The sequence below is a fragment of the Tachysurus fulvidraco genome, chromosome 2 (assembly GCF_022655615.1).
Source record: "Tachysurus fulvidraco isolate hzauxx_2018 chromosome 2, HZAU_PFXX_2.0, whole genome shotgun sequence".
Taxonomy (NCBI): domain Eukaryota; kingdom Metazoa; phylum Chordata; class Actinopteri; order Siluriformes; family Bagridae; genus Tachysurus; species Tachysurus fulvidraco.
The window spans coordinates 27,240,826-27,267,745 of record NC_062519.1 but is presented as its reverse complement, the minus strand read 5'-3'; the positions used below and the strand labels follow the sequence as shown (position 1 = coordinate 27,267,745).

Sequence of the window (26,920 nt, the reverse complement as noted above, 5' to 3'; positions counted from 1 at the left end):
GTAACTCAAGATCTAGACAATCCATGTATGTGTTATGTGGTTAGTCTTGATATCACTCTACGTTCCTCCAGTTTTTGTTCGGATGGTTAAAAATCCTAGCATTTGATTTAAAATGATTCTTAGAAATGTGGAGCTTGTACACTGAGATAAGTATTTGTATTAAAATATTGTTTGTATATTTGAAATATAAACACATCAAATTAAATAAAAAAAACTATTTGGTTGGGTATTTAAGAGATTTACATAATAAAACTTGCAAAAGATTTGCCTAAAATAATAATAATTTTTTTAATAAACTAAAATAATAGAGTTTATATAAATTGGACCAAATATGAATCATCCAGAAAACAGTGCATGATTAAACAAAGAAACTGATCTGCCTTGTCTTGGCTAATCTTAAATTTCTATGGAGAGCTGCTTAACAGGAATTTGGATATTGCTGTGGAATAAAGAAGAAAAAAAAGAGATGTAGCTTACTTGGTCTTGGTGGAAATGTGATTAAAACAGGTTGGAAATGCAAAACACTTCACCTGCATTTCTGTGATTTGCTTTTATGGTTCAAATTTCTTTTTTATATTTCAAACCATTTTCAAAACAAGCTTTTTCTCAAAACCATAAGCTGTAATTTTGAATGATATGTTTGTAAGTAAATCGCATGGTTAACAAGCACAAAACAAAGAAATAACAGTACATGAATAATCCTGCACTAACAGCAGAATTTATTCTTCATTATACCTAAAAATTAAATAATGTTGCGTTAAGACATTTACTAATCACAAACTAAAGATCAGCTACCTTTAACTTCTTAGTGAGGCTTATGATTTCACGTCTGAAAGCTGCAATAATGACACCAGCAATTTCATCTCAACCCATCTATTTGCCCATCCATTGCAGCATTCCTTCATTTAGCAGACACTACTGTAAAGGAGCAAAGGAGCAAAGCCCCGGGCCCGAGTCACTCAGATAACACAAAATATGTGATTTGAAGAGAAATGGAGTGAGAATGAAGCAAAAATGGGTTGAGATTAAATTTTTTGTGTTTATTATTAATGCGTCTTTCTATGTTCGATAAGGAGGATCCATGTAAATTATGGAAGTAATCCAGTACCATACAGTGTTTGTTTACACACTTAATTGGAAAAAAATGGAAGATTCTATAAGCAGTTTTAAATGATGCTTGTATAATTCATATTCTTTCTTACTGTATACAAAAAATAGAACACGTTAACTAATGAACAACTTCTGGTAATTATTTACACAGGAATTCATAAGACTCAGGTCATAGTTAAGTTTAGCGCTTCTTAAGTTTAGTTTTTTTTCTCAAGTCTAAGTGCATGATTATTCATGTCCTGCTATTGTAAAGTGTTTAATAAAAATTGGGAAAAGAAAAAAAAAGAAATAAAAAAAAATAATAATAACATATTACATACGCCACTGAAAAAAAGAGGAATTTAATTTAATGTGATGTGAATATAGTTCAAATATACAAAATTTATATTCAAATACCTGAATGAAATTGAAGAAAGTGAAGTCCTAATTTTTGTCTTCTACCTATAACAGTTAAGGTTTCCTTAATAGAGAAAAAGGTTCTATGTAACATTGATTAATCTAAGTGTAGTTTGATTGAAGCAAATATGTTAGAAGCAATTCCACTCATATTTACACACCTGGCATAAAAATACACATCTGAACATATGCAAACAGCTTGAAAAAGGTTTTCTCAAATCCATAGACACAATTGTTATAACACAAATAGTTTTCTATTATATTTCCGTTATATGTGATTGGGGAAGTTTTGTTTCTGAAATTTTACCTACTAGTCTATTCCTGTTTAGGTAAATGTGATAATGTATTTTACAACCGCTGGTTAGAGATGTTATAAATGCTTAGCTTCTCCAGCTGAAACATAATTATGGAAGGTAATTGCTTATGTATAATATTAAACACCTTACAAAAGCTTTATTAGGCTTTAAGCTAACAGGGATGGAGGAATAAGTTAATATACTATGTGACAATACCAAAAGATTACGTAGAAATAATCCTCTGCAAACATACATATACAGCTATATATGTGTATGACATTAATAATAATAATAATAAGGCTAATTAGAGATTTCAGCTATGTTGGGAGCATTGGGAGGAAGTGAGTGGAAGGGTGTCTCCGTCGCGCTTTATGGCCCCTCCGTGGCTTCCCTCGACCATTCAGCGACACAAACATCTGTCTGCCGCCGTGCTTCCAGCGCAGGGATGCGTACGTATTGTAGCCGTTCTCCTCGATGCGCTCCTTAAACTTGCAGCTTGGGCTATATCTTCCCTAGAAAAAAAAGAAAAGAGAAATAAGAACTATGCTCATTTTCAGACTAATGAGAAGACATCTGAAGCTGATTTCAACACTGATCTGAAACTGCAGCATTTCTACCCACATTTTAACGAGCGAAAGCATCTTGGATATAACAAGATCCTGAATAAATCTAGTATTTCTATTATATGATTACAATAAAGTGTAATAATATCACTTCTAGATCCTTTTTAAGCATCAATCATCTCAAGCCTACATTTCTTACTGTATTTGCAGATCATCTTTCTTCTTAAGAATGTATGCTTAAAATGAGGAAAAATAATGTGACAATTTGAGCAAGTATGTGATCATGCATATGTGAACATTTTTCACAGGATTCATCCTTAGTAATTGCCTGATCAGTGTTGCAGGGTGTTAAATTGGGCTACTAGCTTGTTTACGTTTATGTTGGGAAATAAATGAATAATTAATTTATTAATCACAGGCAGATTCAAGCGAAAAAACTAAAATTGTGTGACAAAAAAAAAGTCCCACGTTATCTGTTGTGATGTAGCCGAAGTGGAGGAAGTATCAGAGCCAGAATTACAATCAGTTCTGTCAGTTCCAAAATCTGAATAGAGATACACTAAACAGCTACAGATTATTGCGTATTACGTTACACCCCTACTACAGTGCTATTTTGCTCCTTTGCTACGGCTGGATAGAGCTCTTATCCTGAGAAAAAGAGATGGCACAATGACAATGTGGTTCAGGTTTCCGCCAGGGATGTTATCAGCGCCGTCCTGCTGCCTGCACTTAGATAAGATCAGCTCCTGAGTGAGTGTTGTGATTAATAGTCATTAGGTTGAGATTCAAACAGGGATGAAATCAGACGTTTTCGTGCTACATGGATTGTTTGTTTTTGTGCTTTAAGACTTGAGCTATCTGAAAGGCTGACTTATTCTTGTTGGGTGACTGATTGTCATGCTGAGATGGTCTCATAGAGCGCTTAAAGTGCTCAGGCACCACACACTCATTAAACAGGGCACAAACAACTGTCTGATGGCACGCACAGGGTTCACAGGAACAGGAGTGTGAGCAGCAGGAGCCCTCAAGGAGTTCTTGTAAACCTCAGGCAGCTCACTGAGCTCAGTTAAATGGGATTTAGGTCAGTGTGCTTATTTTCTGGCTGGTTCAGCGGCAATTCAGTGACAATTACTGCTAGGTTCATTTTTCTTTTGGGCTAGGACAGAAATCAACCACATCCAGGTGTGGATGAAGGTAAATATTATTTTCACTTCAAGCAATAGAAGGTTCCATATTGCAAAGTACACCATATACCATTGCTCTAAATATTTTGTTAGTTCTCATACAGCCCTTACAGAATGTCTTGTAAAACCATTGAAGATGTACCTACCGATCCAAAAAGTGTGCCTTTTTTGGACATAGCTAAGTACAGGCCGGTGCTGACAGATTTGATGGCGACAACTCCCACACTAACAGATCGGATTTCCATCAGACCTGGAGAAGAAAACAGAAAAGAGAGGCATAGGGTAGAAAAAGGAAAGTTTAGCCGTCAAAATAGTCTATCATTAGCGATTAGAAAAACAGCCATCCATGTGTGCTAAGAATATTTCTTTGCCAGGAGTTGAAAAAGCACGACAAGCAACAATAGCCCTTTTTTTTTTTTAATTATTTCAGGTAAATGTCTTCTTGTGTACCTGCAGCTGAGAGCCACCATTATCCTATATTTATAGTGACATGCATAGATTCACTGTTACGTGGGAATAAATAAAACCTTTAAATGCATTATGCTGAGCTTATGAACACTGGCAAGTTATTTCATCATTTATCAGAGCACATTGTCCATGTCCTTTGGTAATCTTATTTTATTTTAAAACTAGAGCCAGATCAAGATGATAAAGCAGATGGCAACTACAAACCTCAGTGCTTGTCCATCAACATCTGAATGGGATCTGATTACTGTACGGGAGGCTCTCTTCTTAACATTATTTCAAGTTTTCACCTACAAAGGAACCCTGATGCATCATGCTATCTGTCCGGATAATCCCTGTAACCGAAATGCTGTTACTTTAAAAACAAAGAAGCCAAAACACCCTAGGAAACATTCAGTCTCTGCTGTGGGTTGTGAGAGGAAATGACACAGACAAATCAGCTGCTGGCACTGGACTGTAAACACAGAATCACATCAAGGTGCTGAATGAGATGTTGACCCAGTGCCAGTTAGGAATTGCAGGCAGCAAATGCAGGACCTGAACCAGTTACAACTTAAGGGCTTTAGAGTCTGCTCTGGTTGAAGGCATTAAGCCATTAGATTACAGACGTGAAAAATTAGGACACCCCATTAAATATTAAGTTCTTATTTCTAAGAAATGTCAACATGTCAATTTCTGATCTTGTTTTGATTGGTACCTATAGATGTAAAGTGATTTAATTGCTTGTTAACAACAAAAAAGGTTGTGGAATTTTTGTGGAAAATGTGAGGACACCACTCCTTAATGTGTGATATTTCAGCCGTGAGAATAGTATTTACATCTGGGTTTTGACTTGGCCATTCCAGAATTCTCAGTTTTTAGTCCTTGGTGGATTTACTGGTGTGTTTTTGTCATGTTTCAAGATCCAGTTCCATTTCAGCTTCAATTTTTTGACAGATGGTCTCAGATGTTCTTCAAGCACCTTCTGATACAATGTAGAATTCATAGTGGATTCTATGATGATGAGCCGGCCAGGTCCTGCTGCAGCAAAGCATCTCCAAACCACCACCCTCCACCTCCATGTTTCACAGTTGGTATGAGGTTCTTTTGTTGAAATGCTGTACTTGGTATTTCATGCCAAACATTCCCTCTGTTATGGTGTCCAGCTAATTCAGTTTTAGACTCATCTGTCCAAAGCACATTATTACAGAAGTCTTGGACTTTGTCTCTGTGTTTTCTTAGACAGCAAATGTTTCCTCCTTGCACATAGTAATTACAGTTGTTCTCTGGTCTCTTTCTGATTGATAATGAAAGCATTGTTGTAGGTCCCGTGATGATGTTTTAGGGTTTTTGGAGACTTCTTTAAGCATCTTGCCATCTGCTCTTGGGGTGAATTTGCTTGGATGGCCTGACCTGGCCATGTTGGCAGTAGATTTAAATCTTCTCTACTTGTAAATAATTCTTCAATAACCAGGCAGTGCTGATTATATATTCTTTTAAGATCTTTTTTATATTCCTTTATATTCCTACAGACTCATAAGCATCAACGATCTTCTTTCTGAATGCCTCAGAGAGCTCTTTGGATCTAACCATTGTGATACCTCTCACTTCAACAATTAAAAGCAAAACAAACTAAATATCTGAGGTTAAATAAGGCAAACCTTCTTTAAAATGCTCTGTAACAATTTTCTAATAATTTGCACCTATTTTATACATTTTAAGTTCAAATATATGTGGTCCTTACTTTTTCCTCACAGGAAATTACATTTTATACAGTAGATCATGTATCGATTTTATTTGTTTAGTCATATTACTTGTATCTTCCAATATTGGTAAAATAAAGATAAAATGTCCATATGTTTAACTATTTAAAAAAATACAGGTTTCCTTGGGGTGTCGTAATTTTTTCACATGACTGTATATCTGTTACACCTAAGACCTTTGGGTCAAACACATTCCACTGCCTAGATTAATATTAATATTGAAACATCTGCTTATAACACCTACTCAATATGCTGGACTGGATGCAATCAGACCCACTTAAAAAACAAGCATTAGAACTATGTTTGGTGTTAGCCATTATTGCTATTCAATGCTTCAGTGAACCTGTACACCTGTGCTACATCTGATTATCCACACTACCCTAGGAAACAGTAGGTGAAAAACAGTATGTTAAAGGAGTAGCATGTCTGAATTCTTAGTATTCATAAAAAAATCCCTGCATAAAGCAATGGGACTTTCAGAGAAGAGCTGTCAGAATCAAAAATGGCAGAAGGCAGCACGTCAGCTCTTTTTGAGTGTCAGTGCTATAGGTATTAAATCTTTATTATTATTTTTTTTTTGGTTAAACCTTAATTGTTTAACAACGCTTCAGTAAATTGTTAAATCGATGTTGTACTGTAGTACCTATGAAACAGTATTCGATTATTCTGGATGCACCTCTGTTCATACATTACAGTATATCATGCACATAGAGCTTCAGTCAAGCGCTTCAGTTAATCTTCAAATCAAACATTAAAATAGCTGAAGTGTGATCTTAGTGACTTTGACTATGTCATGATTTTGCTTCCAGACATTTTGAGCATGATTATTTAAGAAACTGCTGATCTTCTGGGAATTTTATCCATAACTGTTGACACAGAATGTGAAAAAAAAATAAACTGCCGGCACAGATGCCTTGTAGATGACAGAGTTCTTTACAGTTGGAGTGTAGCTGGAAACGATGATGGAGCATAAACTAATGGAAGCATAATTAAGAGACATTGATATTCTTGTCACAGTTAACCTTGTCTACATACTTCTTAAGTAGAATTCTTAACAGTGTATATTTTTATATTTGGAAAACAGATATACTGTATATATAATCAACTTATTGATATTAACTTATTGTTACTCATTTGTATGCCTCAAATACCCATAAAATAAAATATTCTGTAAGCCTTAAGGGAGCTACTAAAGAATAACTATTTTGGAAATATGACCTTACTGTGACCTTGATCCAATTTAGATCAATTCCAAAACCTAATCAGGTCATCTGTTGGTTGCAAAGATACATCCATATAAATAACATAAAGATTAAAGCATTCCTACTTGAAATCTCGTGAAAAGGTAAATCACAGAGGGAGGGACTGCTGGACAGATGCATGCAGGCACAAACAATTAGAAAATATGAATAAAAAAGTGTTATCAGTTTAATCATGTCATGCCTAATAGTGCATACAGCTGAACAGTTTGTTAGTCCTTCTTTTTACTAGAAACATCTTGCCCTACCATCAGTCATATTATATGTGTTAATAGATATAATATATAATAGCATGTTCCAAAATGAATAGTTTAATGGTGTTTAAAGCTCACAAAATTAATCTTCAACAGACTGTACAAACTCTCACTGGCCAATCGCTGGTTGCTAATCTCACATCAGAAATTCACATCAAACTCTTACAAGCATAGTTTCTCTAGCAATGGGTGTTAGGTTAGATAGTCAAACCATAGTAAAAATGACACTATTAAAAATGGTTAGCAATTAAAGGGTCTTGGTTACAATCCTTTTTAAACACCTTACAAGAACTCTAGAACAGAGTGCTTTCTTTAGGATACAAAAAAGACATGTAACTTTCCAAAGAATCTTTGAACAACCTGTGATTCAACCTGAATAAAAGTAATTCTCCAAACAGAACATTAGCCAAATGTGGAAAGCTTGTTCTGGACATGGCACAGCCTGTATACCCAAAGAAATTATTTCATCAGCTCAAAATTCTAACATAGAAGACCAGCTTAACCTTTAAAGCGCAAAGTAAATAATGTGTTTATTGGAAGTTCCACAACATTAGCTATAAATGTATAAAATGTATGATGTGTCATTCTTGAATAAATAAAATGGTATTCATTGGGAAATTGCTGTCTAAGAGGAGTAAACAACTGTAAGAAGTGTTGTTCTTGAAATATTTTTCAAGAACAACACTTCTTACAGTTGTTTATTCCAACTTTGAGGTGATAACATTAAAAGTAACAATAATGTAAAACCACCCCATGGTTAATTATTTTCATATTATTTTCTCATAGCAACACATGTTTTGTTCCATGTTTTGTTCGGGAATACTGTATCATTTCTTAAACACTTAATCTTAAATGGTTACTGGCTTCAATTGTGATAATGACTCTGAACAGATGAAAAAGAAGCTCAGTCAAGTGTCCTGTGTACGCATGCCAGTAATAGACATCACCCTCTTCAGGTAAAGAAAGAAAGTGAATAAACAAATCGAGCGGCTTTTTTCTTTGACCTGCGGGTGAAGGAAGCCCAGTCACAGCTTGAAACCAGACTGGCAGGTCATGCAGGTAGCTTTGACCAGCTGCAGAGCCAACTCATCATCTCCATTAGAAATGCCCGTGCTTTGAAGACCCGTGTGTGTTTTTTCCTGTTTATGTTTCCGTAGGGTGTTGCAAGCATCATGTGGTAGAAACATGTGTACAGCTTGTAATCCTCTTTGACAGTGTTCCAGATGACTGGGGTTCAAAATGAGTTTATGAGGACTGAGCCAGTCGAGAAAAAAATACTGGTGCCTGAAAGTGCTGCTACTCCTAATGTCTATAATTAGGTATGAGCCCCGGGAGTCAAGATCTCTCCTCATTGGCATTTAATTGACATCTTATGGATTAGCTTTAGGATGTTTCAAGAAAAATGAGTCATACTCTGAGATTCTTGAAGACTAAACAAAAAATTAAATTGGGGATCTGTAAAAGCAGGATAGTAGGATATTAATACTAAGATTAATTTTCTTTGAAAATGATGTTGAATGCACTCGAGGCCATTATACTAGCTGAAGTTGAAAATATGTCTATTACACCATCAATCACACCATGCTTTTACAGCATGCAACCCAGAGAATCCACATATCTACTTGATTATTTTTTGTTTTCATGTAAATTTTCAAGAAATTGTACCACTTGGTACCACTTATGTATTAGTACCATCTTATGGAAAAGGATGGAAAGCAGGATTAAACAAACATTGCAGACCTCAGCCAGCTTCATTTAGTCATAAATTTTAGAACTTTTTTAAAAACATTTTAGACAAAAGTTCTTTTGCAGCCAAGGATTCCTTTAAACTGCAAAATAAACTATTACAGCCAAAGAACATTTTACTCCAGAACTTTCCACCAACAGAACACATGGTCTAAGTGACAAGTTTCTTGTTTTTAGTTCTTGAGGTTAAACCCATTCAGTTTAAATGTTAGTCAAAGCAGCTAATAACTATACAAATTTAGAAATAAACATATGAACTTTATAATGCTGGGTTTGTTTCACCACTTCCACCAAATTTTGAAAAATGCTTAACCCACTCCTGGGTATTTGCTGCTTTGGAAAGTTCTTCTGTGCCTAAACAGGTGTTATAAGTGATTCAATGTATAACCATAAGAAATCCCCTGAAGGAATAGATAATAAAACCCTTTTATCATGCCAGATGGAACTTTAATTCTTAAACCTGTACATCTTTAATCTCTGCTCTGGCCAACCTAATCCATCTTAAACTGCATTATGAGCAAGAGGGAAAAAGCATTGTAACCTATGCTTTAAGTTTGCAATGCCAAAGATCGTTCAAAAAGGTCATTTTGTGTGTCTGTGCTCTTTTAACCTTTTAGCCAAAACTGTCAATTAAGCAAATCCTTGCTTCTGCTTAGTCAACTGTGGACCAGACATTTTCTGATCTTGCATGGGATTTCTCAAAGCATGGAACAAGTCCTGTGCTTAGTCTTCTTTATTCGTTTTGTCTTTGCATTCAATCTTCTCTTTCAGCCCCCCAGTCTGTAGAGTTTTTTGGAAGAAAGCCCATCTTCAGATCATTGGGTCTTTTTTTGACCTTGAAAGTAGGTAGAAAGAGAAGCGGGGGAGTAAAGAGAATTCTCACTGGGTTTCTTTTGTCAAATGTATAGTTGAATAAGGAGAAGGGGAGGGCTAAGAGTTGTACATAGTAGTAAGAAGGTCTTGGTGGTGGTGGTAGTAGGGGGGTTACAGGGGTCAGGGGGGTCATAAAATTATGTTTCCTTCAACTGGCCCTTTGCTCCGAATAGGTCTTTGCTACCTACCTGAGATCTGGAAGCCGACAAGGACTTATTAATGACCCGGCTTTTGTTGCCAAGACCAAGGTTCCTCCCACCTCAATTAAAAGGGAAGGAGGGGGTAGACCGGGTGAAAGATTGGGCAGAGTTTCTCTAGCTTTTCCCAACTTGCCTGGAGGTCTTTAATTTCGCAGGTCGCCCCCTTCAGCATCTCTCCCTGGCCTGTTGCCCCCTCTAAAAAAGCCTGGGAATCTCTCGGTTCCAACGGTATGCATGCCCTTGATTGACGTACCTTTTCAATTATTTCACAGTTTGCTAAGAGAGGGCACTGTTGTTTTTTTCTCTGCTCCTTCTCTTTCTCTTCTTTGCTTCCCTTTCAAAACACAGGCTTTTCATGTCGGGTTCCTCTCTTCTGGCCCTAATGGCCATGACCAGGACCTTTGATCTGATCTGCCTCCGCGGATGTGCTTTCGATCTGGCTCCTGTCTCGGCCTGTGTGTGGTGAGATCTCACATCATAAAAAGGCCACACCAGTTACCACTAGGAACAGCCGACTCATGAGACTGTTTCAAGGTTCTTGGGGACTTGAGAGCACTGGCACTCATTAACAATAACAGATGTCTTTTGCAGATTTTATGCAAGAAATGTAGTGTTCATGAAAATCTAATTAGCCTGTCAAAATGTTTATGTCCTACAACTATTTTGACTAAATTCAAATCATAAGGTAACTTAAATCATAAGGTAATTTTAAATAGTTTATTTAATTTAAATGCACCAAACATTTAACAAGGCTTTTATAAATAACAGTCATTTCATTCATAATGAAGAAAAAAACTATCTAAAATAAATATATAATATATTTAAATGTGTACTGAAAGCTAAGCTGCTAAGATGTCATTGGATGTGCTCTTTTTGGATCTTTTTACTTTTTTTCTAACTTATTGAGTGTCAATGTGCTTAGCAATAGCTTTGCTGAAATTTTTGTAAATCTGGTGCAATTTTTTGTTTTGTTTCAGTGCAAAATCATAATTAATTTCTGATACATACTCCTTTGCAATACAATTTCTTATATGATTGTGTAACTCCATTTGCAGGACCCCATTGCTTTGTCATTTTTAATAGATAAATTTATTGTTAAATTTCTTATCAAAGAGTGGAAAAGAATCAATGCACAGTAAACAAATGTGAAATAATAAACTAAGCATGAATCCCTCAGCTGGTTGCTCTTAATACTGTTACTCATATTTACAGATAATCTAGATGTGCAATTTAGCCATGATGCTAAACTAGCAGTTGTAAACTCATCTTGTCTTATTTGAACAAGAGGAATATTGTGTGCTTAATTTATTTGACTAAACTGTTTCTTATCTGTCTATAGGTCATGTATTATGTCATCAAAGCTTTCCTATATCACAGTCTGATATATCACATCCATAATGGCAGCATTCCTGCTGCTGAGGTGCTGAGAAACACTTGGTATTCAAGCTTGTGAACCTGCAACATGATAGCATGATCTCTGTGAATGAACTGGGTTTATGCTGACATCATCATGGCTGGTGACAATGAGCAGGTGAATGGCGACGTTGTTAAGTGAAGCTTGCTCTATCCTGCCAGGGGGCAGTGATAAAAAAAGATGTTCCGTAATGTCCTCAACTGGCTTGACACACAAACTCCGAGGTAATATTTGCAGAAACCTTTCTAGCTTCTAGGCCTGCAACTCTAATGCTAGGATACATAAGTACCAATACTGGTGTCCAGTGTTCTGTTTTGCTAATAACATTGATGAACGATCTATAGCACATGATGCTTTGTTACTGTACATTAGCCTAGTGTAAGTTGTCACTAATGAAGAGATGACAAAAATGAAAATCATCAATATTGTAATAGTATTTTACCAATAATGTACAGCATTTGTAATGTCTAACACTTTCTATAAACTTTACCAGGAGCTTATGTCAGTACAATATTTTACTTTGTGCTATTCCCACTTCTACCAGTTCTACCTGCTCAAAAAGCTAAATCATACTATTTACATGAGAAATGTGTTTTTTAGACACTTTTTTCCACACATATGATTTTCCATCAAGAGGTTTGCTGAAGTTGATGAAATGTACAACTCCGTAAAAATGGTTCTTATGAGTAGCTCGGAGTTTTCCGCAGAGACGTAGACAGGGTGAGCTGTGAGGAAAAAACTTGCGTTTCTGTACAGGCATCATTCTCAAAGCCTCTGTAGTCGAGTGAGATTCATTTATCCCACCAACAGGCTATGAGACATGTCTTGCTGTACACACACACACACACACACACAGACACACACACACACACATATATTTTACTATCCTTTTGAGAACCTTCGACTGACATCATTATTAATGCAGATAGACTTAAATTGTAACTTTAACTGTAAAGGTTAGCTTAAACTGTAACCTTTACCTAAGTAACCATTAGGAAACCTTTTGGCTTATTTATTTATTTATTTATTTATTTATTTATTTATTTATTTATTTATTTAAAAGCTGCCGTTTTCTTGGGGACCAGCCAAATGTCCCCACAAGTTAAACCTGTCATATATTCCTACATCCCCCACCACACACATCCATAAACATTTTTTTTTTACTCCGATGTGAACATTAACATATGACTTTTTTACTCATCCTGGTTTACACAAACACAATATTGACTGTACCTCAGTTGCTATGGGTTGGTCTCACTTTCAATTCCTCAAATGAGGTAATTCTTCAAAACTAACAATGATTACAATATAGGCTTATGACACCCCACAGCACTAATAAACACAAATTCTCATAATTAATGATGTTTTAATTTATGCTGTTTACAGAAGCCAACCAAGAATAATGTTAGTGAAAGTAAAGGTGAGAGGAAGTGAACTCGTGTGTGAGATTGTGGCTCATGTAGAAAGGGAATGTAGGCATTTTTACCTAAGTGAAATGGGTCACAATGGGTCACATTCTTAGAAAAATATTTTTCTTGGTGGTTCATAAAGGTAGCTAAGGGTTCCTTGATTCTTCACTGAGTTCTACGTTTAAACTTTTTTTTTTTTACATTTTGTAATGCACTGCCATTTGTACTGTTAAAATACTCAATAGAGTCCCAAAGTTTACAACTGTTCAATTTACTGAAAAATAAGTAAAATAACGTTTATTTTTATGTCTCAAACAAGATGTATTTTTTCATATGTATTTTTTCATAACCCATGGGTCTCAAGGTTTTTTCATAACCCATGGGTCTCAAGGTTTTTTCATAACACATGGATCTCAAGGTTTCTTCCTGATGGCTTCTCCCTTGCCATTGTCACCTTGTGCTTACTCATAAGGGATATATTTAAAATGTATAATTCATTTCTTGAATTGATATTTTGCTGTAAAGCTGTTTTTTGACAAAATCAAATACTAAATGTGGTATAAACAAACATGATATATGAGGTTTTGAAAAATTGTAATATTAAATTCTTTTTTAATGTGGATGTTAATTATTTTATGATATTCTTCTCATATCCTACTGCAATTAATATACACTAATTCTGTCACAGGCTTCAGAAAGAAAAGGGTTTAAGGCAATAATTAAGGAAAAAAGAGTATGTTCTGTGATTATGAGCCTGTTTATTTCTCTCTGTCCCAAATTCTTGTTGTCTCTAAAATATTATTATTATTATTATTATTATTATTATTATTATTATTATTATTATTATTATTATTATTATTTGTTCCATAATAAATGCGTATTCTCTGAGACTTGGAAATTGTATGCTTTATGCTTGGTGCTGTAAAGGAGCAACATGAAAGCATGTCATGTTCTCTAATTAATGAGAAATTTAACATTTTTAATCTTTGGCAAATTGGTCTGGTGTTATAAAAGGGATACTGATAAATAACCAACTTTGGTGTGGTAACAGTAACTCCACTAGACACTGGGATGCATCATTTCAAGCTTACATTATCGCTACACATACTTTACAACACAGTGGGATACTTTTCTTCGCATATCCCAACTAAGGAAGTTGGGGTTGGGGCGCAGGGGCAGCTACTGTATGATACAGCACCCCTGGAGCAGAGAGTTAAGGGTCTTGTTTAACGGCCCAACAGTGGAAGCTTGCCAGTGCTGGGGCTTGAACCCTGATCCTCCCAGAGCCTTAACCACTTGAGCCACCACTGCCCCAATTCTTATTAGAATTAAAATAATATTCACTAAGCACATCTTAAGGAGATTATGCTATTTAAGTTCCCTGCTGGACTATGTCAGATTTAATAATATGCAACATCCAGTCTTGACGTAGAATAAAACCTATGATCCAACTTTTATCTTTGTGGAATTTACAGCCTATGGTGATTTTTTAAAGGCAAACTTTTTGGACAGTGTCACACTCAGTAAATTTGAACAGCTTTGCAGAGCATTCTGTCCTAACTAATAAATGTCGTCGGGCCATAATATGGAACACCTGTCTAAGACTCAGTTTCTATTTCTTTTTTTGTCCTTCATCATGTTACAATTTATTAAAACATTTGTCACATTCACTCAAGCTGTCATGTCAGTGAAAGGAATAGTCAATACACCAAAGTGTTCCGGATTGGAAACTGCTTTTAATGCTGACACTGTCAAACTTTCCATCTCCATGTCTATCACCGTATTCCTTACCTGAACTTATTACATTCTCCAGTAAGGTAGCGATCACTGTGATTTTATGCTGCTTGTTCAGAGGTCATCAGTTTTGCTTAGAAAATGGTACATTTCAAATGACGTTTTGTATAAATTAGGCGAGTAATTAGGGCAGCGTGACCTGGCACCGCTGGCAGCGGGACTCTTTGTGCTCCTTTCTCACACTGCTGCACACTTGGGTGACGTTCCTGCTCACACAATCCGCTGCTTGTACGGTTTCAGGGGCCTGCCCTGATCCCCGTTCCCCCTTTATGCCTTGCTGAATGCAGGCTCCGGGGATTAGCCAGGTCCTTCAAAAGGCCATTAGTGGCAGTGACAGGTATCCCGTTACCCCCTGAACACACATATACGCACAAATACACGCACACACAGATAGGCCAGGTGAGAGGCACAGAGGCAGGGGTCAGACGAGGACAAAAAGGCAGAACCACTCAAAACCTAGGACCCTCTCACCTTCACTCTTTTCACTGCCTTATATAGACTAAGAATACCATCAAGCTAATAGTTTATTGGAGAATGTTAGTACAACATGAAAAAACACACAAGACAAAAGATTTCTTTATTTATTCCTTGATAATAGAATTTGTAAGTCAAGTGTATGGTGAAGACTATTAGTGACTCAGCTGTTCTTACAGCCAGGGGAAATTCATTCCACCTCCTGACTGCCAGGACAGAGAAGAGTCTTTATCCATGATCCATTTCTTGTATCCTTAAGGATAGTGTGTCCAGTCAAGCCACGCTAGAAGCTTAGAATCAGCATTGTACAGCACAGGGTACGTATGATAAGAGTTTTTATTGTAGGTGGCTGCTGGTCCATTTTAGCTTTGTAGGCAAGCATCAGTGTTTAAAATCTGATGCAGGCAGCTACACGAAGCCATTGCAGGAAACACAGCAATGAAGTGGTGTAGGAGACTTGTGGAGGTTAAAAACAAGTTGAGCATTAGCATGGTTTATATATCGACCCATCCATGCACATGGTCATACAGAAGCCTGACCAGACAGTTGCAGTTGCAGTAGTCCTGTCTTAAAATGACAATGAATGAACAAGCCAATATCGACAGGAAACATTAGATCTCCTTGATTTCATGACCTTTATAATTCAAAAAATATTGTTGTTCAGAACTTCATGCAACAGTGGCTGCACGAGGTACCTTCATTGGAAAATGAAATCCAAGATGTACCTTCACCAGCAAGGAAATACAAACATGTTTAAAAATTTTGCTGGTAGTTTCTGTGAGAGTAATCATCGAGCTGGGGTGGGTAGTCACTGAGTTCTAAGATTAGTGGGAAAATTTAGAGCTAAAATCATGTAATATGCATCATGTACTGGTGAATAGAACCAACTGAACTTGTTAGACAATATCAGAGCCAGGTACAAATATAATAACAGTACAACAAATATCGATAAGGTTTTGCCACACACATTGTTACTACCCTATTACCTACATATAATTACTGAATTCTCAGGTAATCTAATTAACTCTTCTAAGCAAAGCTTTTCTAATAATAGAAAAACTAAAAAAACCCATAAACATACCCCCTGTTGAGGCTATCGATTAAGGGGACACTCACTGAGCCTAGGGAGTCTCAATTAGAAGAGCCAGATAAAAATTCCACTTTTCAATCAATGGTTTCCGGAGTCAGAGGTCATAATTTTCCTCTCGGTCAGATTTATACACTCTTACAATTAATTAATTAATTTCACTCTAACAATCAGTCTGCATTCATCCAGGGACTTCCTGAACTGCAGAAGAAAGACAGGGATTTGTAATGCTCTGGAGGTGATCTTAAGGGAATCTGATCTGCACTGTGCGTAAACTGATTACAAGGGTGGTAATCTTATCGGTGTTGTGAAAAGTGCCTCATAACAGTTACGATGGCTGTGGTAACTCTGGATGAATGCTGTTATATAAGCCTGAGCAGGGTGGAGAGCTTTGTCTATGTTTGCATCCATAAACAATGTGTGTAACCTTACTTGAGTTGCCTTTAAATAAACATATCCTGCTGGAATGACTCTTTGAATAGAGCTTAGTCATTAATCACTGCAAATTCTGTCGTACAATAAATAACCAAAAATCACTTGTCTTCCAATCCCACACTTAAGGAGGTCTAGAGGAGGTTCTCACTTGAGGTGAAAGAGGTTAAAGAAACTGTGGTCTATTTTGCCTGCATCTATGTGACACTGAATGATTCTTTAGCAGACAGAATTCAGGCCCAAAATAGAAACTTTTCTTTAAAAAGTGGCTATGACATTTCCAGACAGATTTGATGAGATTTGTTTGTTTCTAGCAGCTTTCAAAAGGGCCAGGGGGAGTTCACATTTAGGGACCACATTGTTACTGCAGTGACCAGATGGCATAACATGACATGCTAATTCTAAACTGGTCAACTTTGAAGCCACAAACGAGATTATCATAAATTACATCACTCTTTCTTCCTTTATTATTCTAAAATCTTAAATCCTAAAAAAAAAAAAAAAACAGCTCCAGATATACAAGAAGGGAAGAGCAGCAGAGCAAGGTCTAGGATGTTACACTCGGCTGACCAGACACAGGACGGTCTCTATTCTGCAGTATTGAAATGACAGGGGGGTGACAGATGACACAACAGTACCATCAGCCACCTGTCAGACCTGTCAAATGTCTTCAGCAGTGACACAGGCCTTGACCTTAACCCTATCCTCTACAGGGGGTGACTGTGAGCTGCTCATCCAAACAGTGAAGTCAAGTGAGAACTCTTTGCTGTAGAAGACTGCAGACGTTTTAATCTGTGTTACTTTTCTAGATGAAATAACTGGCTGTTGCCAAACGACTTTGGGACGACTTTGGGACGTCTTTGGGACGTCTTTCACATTCAAAGCCTTTTATTGTTACAGCACACTTAATCTTTAATTTTCTCAGTACGTCATTAGAGATTTTGTTTGATACTTTATTTTTGTTTGTTACTTTTTAAGACAAACTATTATATTTCATGTACCAGACAAAATTAATCCTCAGTATAGACACTTTTTGAGGTAATTAGCTATGCAGGAAAAGGCTAGTAAAGTGTGTGTAACAGTTTTCACGGCATTCCATAAATTATACAGTACTGATATATACCTTTTGTCACCGAACATCCTTTTACCTTAGTTGCAAACGATGAAGTCATTGTATCGAGTGTCAAAGTATTAGGTATCATTTAGACGGAGAAGTTGGTAGTTCTGAGAATCAATTACTGTGCTATTGTAGTCTCAGACAGGTACGCAAGCAACTTAATAGATTCCTTGAAGACAAACTCTGTTTGTCGATCTCAACAGGTCATGGTTACGTTTAATACAAGCCTCATGCTGTCTGGTCAGCCCTGTTTGTACTAGCACCTTAGGAAGCTATAAAGAAGTTATATTGCATATTCTGAACTATTTTATAACCTCCCTACATAATATTTATGAACATGGATAAGTGGGTAAGACAGCTGGGCAAAGATCCTTATGAATTGCTGTGGTAAACAGGCCTGTCTCTTCCCATGGATACAGTTTTATTTTTAAAGGAAAAAAATACTGTGAATCAAATTCATAGATATATTCAAATTTTTGTCAAAAAGGAATATGCTGCTTAATTGTTGGCTGTACAAACAATATTTCAAGACATCAGACATGGCACATCATGGTGATGACATGGGACATCATTGTGGCATAAATGATCATTGTATATATTGTATACTGATATATTTATACTATATATTATACTATATACTAATCTACTGATTGCTTAGTATTTCATTTGAGCTGTGAAATCTCTATTATGTGGCTTTAGAGATATTTTTATATATGCCTGCTATGACTCATACTTTTTTATAGGTGCCTTTTGTGCCCTTTTATAGCTTAATCAGCTGAATATCCATGCAATCCTGGCTGAAATGTGAACGCCTGGGACATGGGTGTGCCTCCTTCTTATTATCATTTGGCCATCTGAGATCTGTAATGTCATATTTGTTCTTAGTCAGCAATGAATTTGTGGCTTGGTTTCAATGGTGCCATTTTGCATGATCATTTGAATTGAGCATAAGTTTGATAGATAGATAGATAGATAGATAGATAGATAGATAGATAGATAGATAGATAGATAGATAGATAGATAGATAGATAGATAGATAGATAGATAGATAGATAGATAGATAGATAGATAGATAGATAGATGTAACCTAGGGTGAGCAAAGAATTTTCAGTTATATACATTTATAATTATGTAGAGAAGATGTTACAGAGTATATGGGGTGGAGCAGAAGCGCAAGGTGATTACAGACAGTGAGGTATTTGTGAGACAGCTGGGTCCTAGTGGTGTAGTGTAGAGTTCAGTAGGTTTATGGCTGTGGGTAAAAAAAATGCTTTACTTCCTACAGTATATCGAGGAAAAGTCTGACGAACATGCCTCATGTATGCCATTTCATGCATGTTAAAGCTTAGGATTTATGGGTGTAACAAACCTTCACACTTTCAGCACTCTTCTCTTGGAAGCTTACAGTGAATCACTAGTTCACACTATCATCTCAGTTAGGCTCAGTTTGTTCAGTAGGTCTGAGGACCTGCAACTCAGAAATCTCAAAAGCAAATACAAGGGAATCCCCAGTAGTCCTGAGAAATCAGCTTCCAAAAAATACTGTACTGTCTGGGTTAATGCACGTCTTTATCAAAAGATCAATTCAGAGCTCCTAAAATTCCCACAGAGCATTCTAAAGAGATGCTGCCAGTACCTCGGTCTTGACACAGTGAGGCTGAGACTGTCAGCGCCTGTCTGCTCTCGCTCATTTAGCCTCAGCAAGCAGAAAGAACGACAATGTTTCTTTTGGCAGATGTTAGTCAGCATATGGTGCTGCATGAGTAAGCTTAGCCATAGATTCCCAACTGATCTAATTAATAGTTGTTTTACATCCTGCATAAAAACATTAGAATAACAGTGCTAATGACTTTTCATTGAGGGGAAAGAAAATTGGTCTTGGATCAGTTTTCATTAAATGTCACCTTTTAGCTTTAAAACATTGTTGGTGTAGTGGAGTAATACCCTCTCTACTATAGAATTATTTCAGTGGTTGTGTACATGTCCATAAATTATATGTATTTGGGCAGAATTTAGATATGTGTGTTTTGCGCATTCGCACTTTAAGCAGCCCCAGTCAGAATGCAGCAACCCTATTAGGTATCATTCTTTTAAAATTTGAGTTCGGCATTCCAAGTACCCATCTTTTAACTCGATCACAGGTTTAATAAACATGCTGGGCTTCAGACCCAGGAGTCATAACAAATAAGTGATTTGCTTGTATTGCTAGCTATTGCTAGAAGCAGCACTGGGCAGGCAGGGTTAGCTAGCTAGTTTATTTTTAGCTAGTTCATTTAGTGGATATTAGACACTGATTCAGAAAATACAAACTACAGTCCTGTGCATGGCCTCAAATGTTCTCAGAGCACCAGACCTTAAAAATATCTGACCCCATCAAGGGTTGTTGACCCAAGAAATGTCTTCCCTCATGGACAGAGGTTTGATTGAAAAACTAGAGCCTACAGTTCAAAAGAAAAGCTACTCAAACATCCATTCACATTCAGGAGAAGAACATCAGTTTTCTGTCCTTAGACAAAAACGCAATTTTGGTGATATTACCTAATTTTGTAAACCAACCAAATATCCATTGGAGTGTTTAAAAGACTAAAGGCAAACATGCAGAGCGTTCTCTGATGCATGAATTATGGTTCTACTTAGACTGAACTTCCTGGAAGTCAGTACCATAGTCGCATAGGGCTGGATGCTCAGACCCCCTATGAGGGCGGTTTCTTGCTTGTGCAATACTTAGAGATTGACCAGTTCTAAATTCTGCACCACTGGTATCAATACATTATAGTGCACTTTCCTCACGTGCTTCAAACATCATCATCTCCAAAATCTTTCCAGAGAATCCTAAGGTGAGTCGGTTACTTATCTGGGTTATCAGCATGTGTTATCTAGGTGATAACCCAACCCATGGTGGATCAGTTGAGCGTAATAGAATGTGACCTCCATATGTAACTGGAGTAAAGGTTTTTATTATTATTATTATTATTATTATTATTATTATTATTATTATTATTATTATTATTATTATTATTTAGAATCATCACAGATTCTCACAATGTTTAGTCAAACACTTTTATGGAAGATAGCTGCAAGCAGTATTTATTGCAAATAATGTATGGGTACATGATCCCAGTTATTCTTAGCACCTCTGTCAGATATGTGGGCTCACAGAAACATAACTATATATAAAATTTATGTTTTTGTAGCTGATTATAATACCGAAGCTGATTGAAACAGCAAAGCTAAGAATGGCTTGCCTAGCCTTTTAAACATGTAAATTTTTCCTTCAATGCACAGCTTGCTCTGACCCCCTGATGTTGCATATGATATTTCATTCATTACTGGTAAAGACAGCTGGGTGTATTTAGTACTCAGTATATTAAGCAGAAAAGAAAGCCATCTGGATTCAAAGTCAGACTTAATAAACATATTGATGAACCCAGTACAATTGAGTATGAAGCCAAAGGCCGACGATACACGTGAAAAAAACTGGTAAATGCGACTTTTGTGTTTATTCATGGTATCAAACTTGGCTCTTAGTTAGTAGAGGTTATATTAATTTAAATATTATTGCCACACCTCTCCTACAAGTTTGTGTATGTGTGTGTGTGTGTGTGTGTGTGTGTGTGTGTGTGTGTGTGTGTGTGTGTGTGTGTGTGTGTGTGTGTGTGTGTGTGTGTGTCTTTCATGTTTCTCCCTTGTCCCGATTCAGTGCCAAGAACAACTGGCAAGAGATGAACTTTGTGAATTTTCCCACTATAGTTGGACCCAATGTCCCTGTTTGAAAGGATTAAATAGGCAGTTTTCTCCATCTTGTTGGCACCATATGGCCAGGAACTCTCTTTAGACTTAAAGTAAGCAACATTCTAAGATTTTAGAGAAGTGGATGGAATAACCTGGCATGCTGCTCAATGAGTACCACAATCTCGAGTAGACTCTCAGTGTTTTTCTTTCTGGCAGTTTTTGTTTTAATGCCTATTAGATTTAACGTTTACACATTTTGCATAGGAGCTCTACAATTTAAAACTGGAGTGCACCTGACAGATAAACCTGAATCTAAACATCAGAGTAGTCTTTATCTCCTCTGTCAAATTGAATACTTTACAAAACATTTTAATGCTGAGTTTTTAAATATTTTACTTTAGCATTAGTGCAAAAAATGAAATCCACCAGTTTTTATAATTACTACTGATGGTAATATGATTCAGACTGTAAATCTAGTAGTATTGTTACACCTTTCCAAACTGTCCTTACACTTGAAATGATGAAAAAGCTGGTTTTCCTGTCCTTATAAGGCTAAAAACTGAAATGCTGCAGTCATGGTGTTGTAAGCGTTAATTTGCATTAAATTGTAAAAATTGGGGGCAAAAACATGGCTGCTCTAGGAAAGTGTAGCTTTTGTTTGTGCTGACACCATATAAAGCTCATGAAAAGCACTTTTATAGTTACAGCTAGGAGTGGTTACTAATACTGTATACATACTGTACTGATACTGTTTTATTGTAGTGAGCAGTGCAACATTTTGGACTGAAATTGCCGTACAGCAACCACAGCAGACACTAGTGAATAGCTTAGCAAAAATCGAACCAGCTAAGATAACTAATGTTAATGATTTCCTTCTCAAAACTTTGATTAGTGTGGTCAATTAATAAAGATATATACAATATCAATAAAGATATATACAAATACTGTGCCTGTGTATCATTTAATGTTTTAAACTCATGGTATCTTAAGTATGCAACCTAGTGAACCAGCATTAATGTATCCAATGAGAGAGATACATATGTACTTATGTACGTCGCCCTGGATAAGGCGTATGTAAATGTAAATGTATATTAATGTGATTTTTATATTTAAAAAATGCCTCTGTTGATTTGACCATCCCAAGTTGAATGGAAATTTCTTTGTTAAGGGAATTTTAGTGGATATTACTAGTTGTAAGTGGGGAATTACACATGGCAACTACACCTTGAACACAGCCTAAGAAAGCAGCCTATATCAGTTGTATACAAGGGCCACACATTAGACTGACTAGCTTGTGGAATGGCTACCTACCTCACTATATTAAGGTTATTACTTACATCTTATGCAAAGGTCATAATGGTGCTAAATAGGAATGCTATTTTTTCTCAGACATTTGGGATTGGTGTGAAATAGCAAGACCAGGCTGTAAGAGAACTGTTCCAAAATCAACGTGTCAACAAATAATGCTGTTCTGCTATATGGCAGTATGAAGTTACAATACCAATATCGACTTCTCTGATTGAATCAATGGAAAGTTGTATAAAATCCTCGCATATGCCTATACAGTATGTAGCCTCAATCCTGTCCATCAAAATACAATACTTGACCACTAAATTACAAGTGAAGTATTTCCCATCATTACTGTCATTTCTGTGTTGAATTCATGAGTCTGTGAATCTGAGACACACTTTGTTAATGGACATGAGTAATTTAATGCATGTTAAAACACATTCTTCCAGAAAATAAGATTCATCTGACCTGTTTGAGCCAAAATAATGAATATAACTACTATATACATTCCTTTTCACCTCTGGTGACTGCTAAAGTTCCTACAGTATATGCCAGCATTAGTAGTGTACAATCTCCCTTCTGTGGCTTGTCCATGCCTCAGTAGACTGACAGTCTTGCTTCTTGAAATATGTTTTAAATAAATCCACAATATATTCAGAACGGCTGGATGATTTTCTTCCTGTGACTTGGGGCCAAGCGCAACACGCCTATGAAATCACAGCAAAGGAAAAGAGTAGCATGTAAAGAGAGATGCAGAACTACGACGGGGAAACAACTTGGTAAACATGACACAAGTCCTGGAAATACGGCTGAAACAGAGGCGAGAGAGAGAGAGAGAGAGAGAGAGAGAGAGAGAGAGAGAGAGAGAGAGAGAGAGAGAGAGAGAGAGGGTGAAGGCACAGGGCCTGGCACACAGAAAAGTGAGCATATTTTAACACAAGTGACTTTTCTGATTATGCCGGTTACATGACTTTATTTCCACAGCTCTAAGCGCAGTGTCACCACCTGGACCCGAATCAAACATTTGATGTCTTTAGCCACACACCCAAGACTTTAACAGTGTGTCCTTTTAAAGTCCCATTTAAGAGGGAAAAAAAAGATTGTGCAAACTGGCCCTGCCTACCACCAATATTTCATAAGTACCTGTGACATGAATAATGAAAAGAAAAACAACTTTGGCTAAACAAATTCTTCCAAATGGACTGCTGTTGGAGAAAATAATTGTGGATAAGGTGTGTGTGCTTCCCCCCTCTATGCAGAACTAAACAATCTGCAACACAACATTTGAACAAAAGTAAAGCTTTTTAGCTGTTTCATCCCTTGACCAGAGGACAGAGGACAGAACAGAGTTTATGATCAGTGTTTCTCAAAAATCTCTTGTTTACCGAACAATCTCTTCAAATCTCCCCATTGCCAGGTTTTATGTTCTGTACAGAACAATTGGACAACCAATAACCACTTTATCGTGAAATCCTTCTCTGATTCGTACAGATTGTCCATCAACCTTGTAATTGCTTTATCTCAACTATTCATTGCTAAACCAATTTGTACTTCAAAACTTCTGACCAAGCCAAAATTCAGGAATTATAGCCGAGACAAAGGTATTCCAAAGCCGGGCGTTTGTTTCTCAGAGTCAGTGTTCTGCCTTTTAGAACTGCTAAACTAGAACTTTCCTAAAATAGACATGGCAACAAACAAGTGCTAAAACCAGAACACTTGAGAAAAAAAGAAAAAAAAAGTGTTTGCTTCAACTCATTGCCAGGTTTTAATTCAGCTCAGACTGCCAGTGTTAGTCTAGATGGGTACTGTTCCATTCACAACAGTTCTCTGACATAAAAGAAGCTCTGGCTTACTATCAAATCCCACAAAAACCTCCATCTCTCCTGTCTCTTCTTTCATTCTACCTTTTCTACATTTTAAACCTGTGTTCTTCTCTCTCTCTCTCTCTCTCTCTCTCTCTCTCTCTCTCTCTCTCTCTCTCTCTCTCTCTCTCTCTCTCTCTCTCTCTCTCTCTCTCTCTGTTTTCCTTTTTCTTTGAATTCGTGGGTCTGCATCTTCCCCTCTGCTGTTCCACTCCACTGGGATTGATACAATATTTTCCAACCTCAATTAGCCGAGGGCTCGTTGACTAATTCCGACTGTTTTTGCACCTGAGCAGTCGGGAGCGGGGGCTGGAAAAAGGGAAAAAGTGAGTAGGCCCAGGGGTGGGCACGAATGTCCCCTGTTTCGTCTAGGGCAGCATGTTGACAGATCACGGGGGCTATGCCGAGGACGAAGGTGGATAGCACCTTTACCAGCACTCTCCACCCGTGCGTACTGCACTAGCGAATTTGTAAGAAATAAGATATAGGATCTGTAAATGAGAATACACCTACACAATGTCTCATTCAAGTCTGTTGTACTGTATATTAAGGTACAGTATAAGGTGTTTTGCTGCATTATTAATACACATCAGATATGTCCAGATTTATGTTTAGCTACTCTTTGCTCAACAGTTTCATTTTATTCATTATGAACATGCTTGATTGACCTCACGTTGCATTCTCTGTAAAATGACCAAATAATCTTAGGCATTTTGCTAGGAAGTATTATGAAGAATAATTCTAGTATTTTTTTCTTCTAACACCAATGAGAACAATTCATGAATTGCGCAAGATTTATTATATCATGGCAAAGGAGGCCCTGACTACTCAAGGGGCACTTTTGAAATTTCGGTGCAGGAAATGAGAGTATAGTTAGTAAATGAACGTGGAAATTGCATTGGAGGACTGCACTATTTCACCTCACCAAACCCATGCGCAACATCTAAGCAAACCTGACAGAGCCCTGGAAACCAAAAACTGAGAAAATCCACAGTTTTGGAAAGCAACTGTTGGTGACAGGCATTCCTCATGGGAATGAGGAATAACAAAACACGACTGACTGCAGAAATGACCAGGCATGATTAAAGTATCCCAAAGCTATAATTTTATGATTTCTTTTACTGTCACATGAATGTCTACATGTTTTTTCTGAACCTTATCCTGAATTCTGAAGTCTATCAAGTCATGTTGCTTGTCACGTGTTGCCTCATTGTCCCACACTTAGTATCATGCAATGAGAGTCACTTGCAATTCTGTGTAATTCTATTGAATCTGGACAGCTGCACACCAACAGAGCAAAGCTGTGCTCCCAGCTGGAGTGACTGGTCTGGAAGAGATGATTCACACTGTTTGCAAAAAGGGTACTCAGCAACACATATAAACACACAAAGTAAGACTTTGGTCAAACTAAGGTCAGACCCCCAAACCACTACAATGTGTTAGTCTCATGACCGTTAAAAGCCAAAGTTGTCTTGACATGATCTCATATTGTCAAATCTCCAGTTGCTGAGAAATATATGTGGTAAGTCATGCATGGCTTCGAGTAGGTAGAAGCATGCAAGCTCAGTGACAACACTGTGGGAAATTTGTGGGCAAAATTTGGGTAATTTGTCCCAAGACATGTTGTGAAATACGACTAAGTTGTTGACTTGATTTTAAAAAAGGGGAAAGTTATAATCATGAAATATCGATAAAATATTAGAGTGCTAAAATGTACTGTGTTATACAAGTCATAACATATGCTATCAACCCACGCTTTTATGCAGAATGCAGAAAAATGAATGGCTAATATACTATAAGAAATATTCTTACTTCCTGCTTTTGTATTCATGTCCAGCCATCACACAACTTATCCTTTTATTTTTTCAGTATTCAAAACATATTCTGTTGTAAACATGGCTTTTTAATGACTATTCCAAAAATATCTAGCAATGCCTTGCACCATGACCCTAAATTAACTGAAGGTAAAATCTGTTGACCCGAGCAAAGGCAGAGGAATCCCAAGTGATAAAAAAAGCCATAAAAAGAAAATGCATGCAATAAAAACGAAGGCTGATTTATAATAAGCCCACACCCTTTGTAGTAGACTGAGAGGAAAAGACGCTACTGCGTACTCACTGTCAGGATAGTTTTTGCGCCGTGTGCCATCCACCTTGCCTGTTTTGTCGATGCAGAGGAAGAACTTGTTTGCGGAATATAGGCGGCGTAGCCGAACGTCACC

The 26,920-nt window shown here is 36.9% G+C and overlaps 1 protein-coding gene across 1 annotated transcript in view; it reads right to left on the bottom strand.

Moving 5' to 3' along the window:
• Window positions 1-233: 233 nt before the first annotated feature.
• The window catches only part of fgf22 (fibroblast growth factor 22), a 27,951-nt gene continuing 1,264 nt past the window's right edge, over window positions 234-26,920 (bottom strand). Inside the window, exons 1-3 of the mRNA XM_027169691.2 lie at window positions 26,818-26,920; window positions 3,696-3,799; window positions 234-2,314 (exon numbers count right to left, since the gene is read on the bottom strand). The exon at window positions 26,818-26,920 is cut by the window's right edge and continues 1,264 nt beyond it. Of these exons, the coding sequence (XP_027025492.1) occupies window positions 2,120-2,314; window positions 3,696-3,799; window positions 26,818-26,920 (402 nt within the window). The 3' untranslated portion in view covers window positions 234-2,119. The remainder of the gene's footprint in view (window positions 2,315-3,695; window positions 3,800-26,817) is intronic.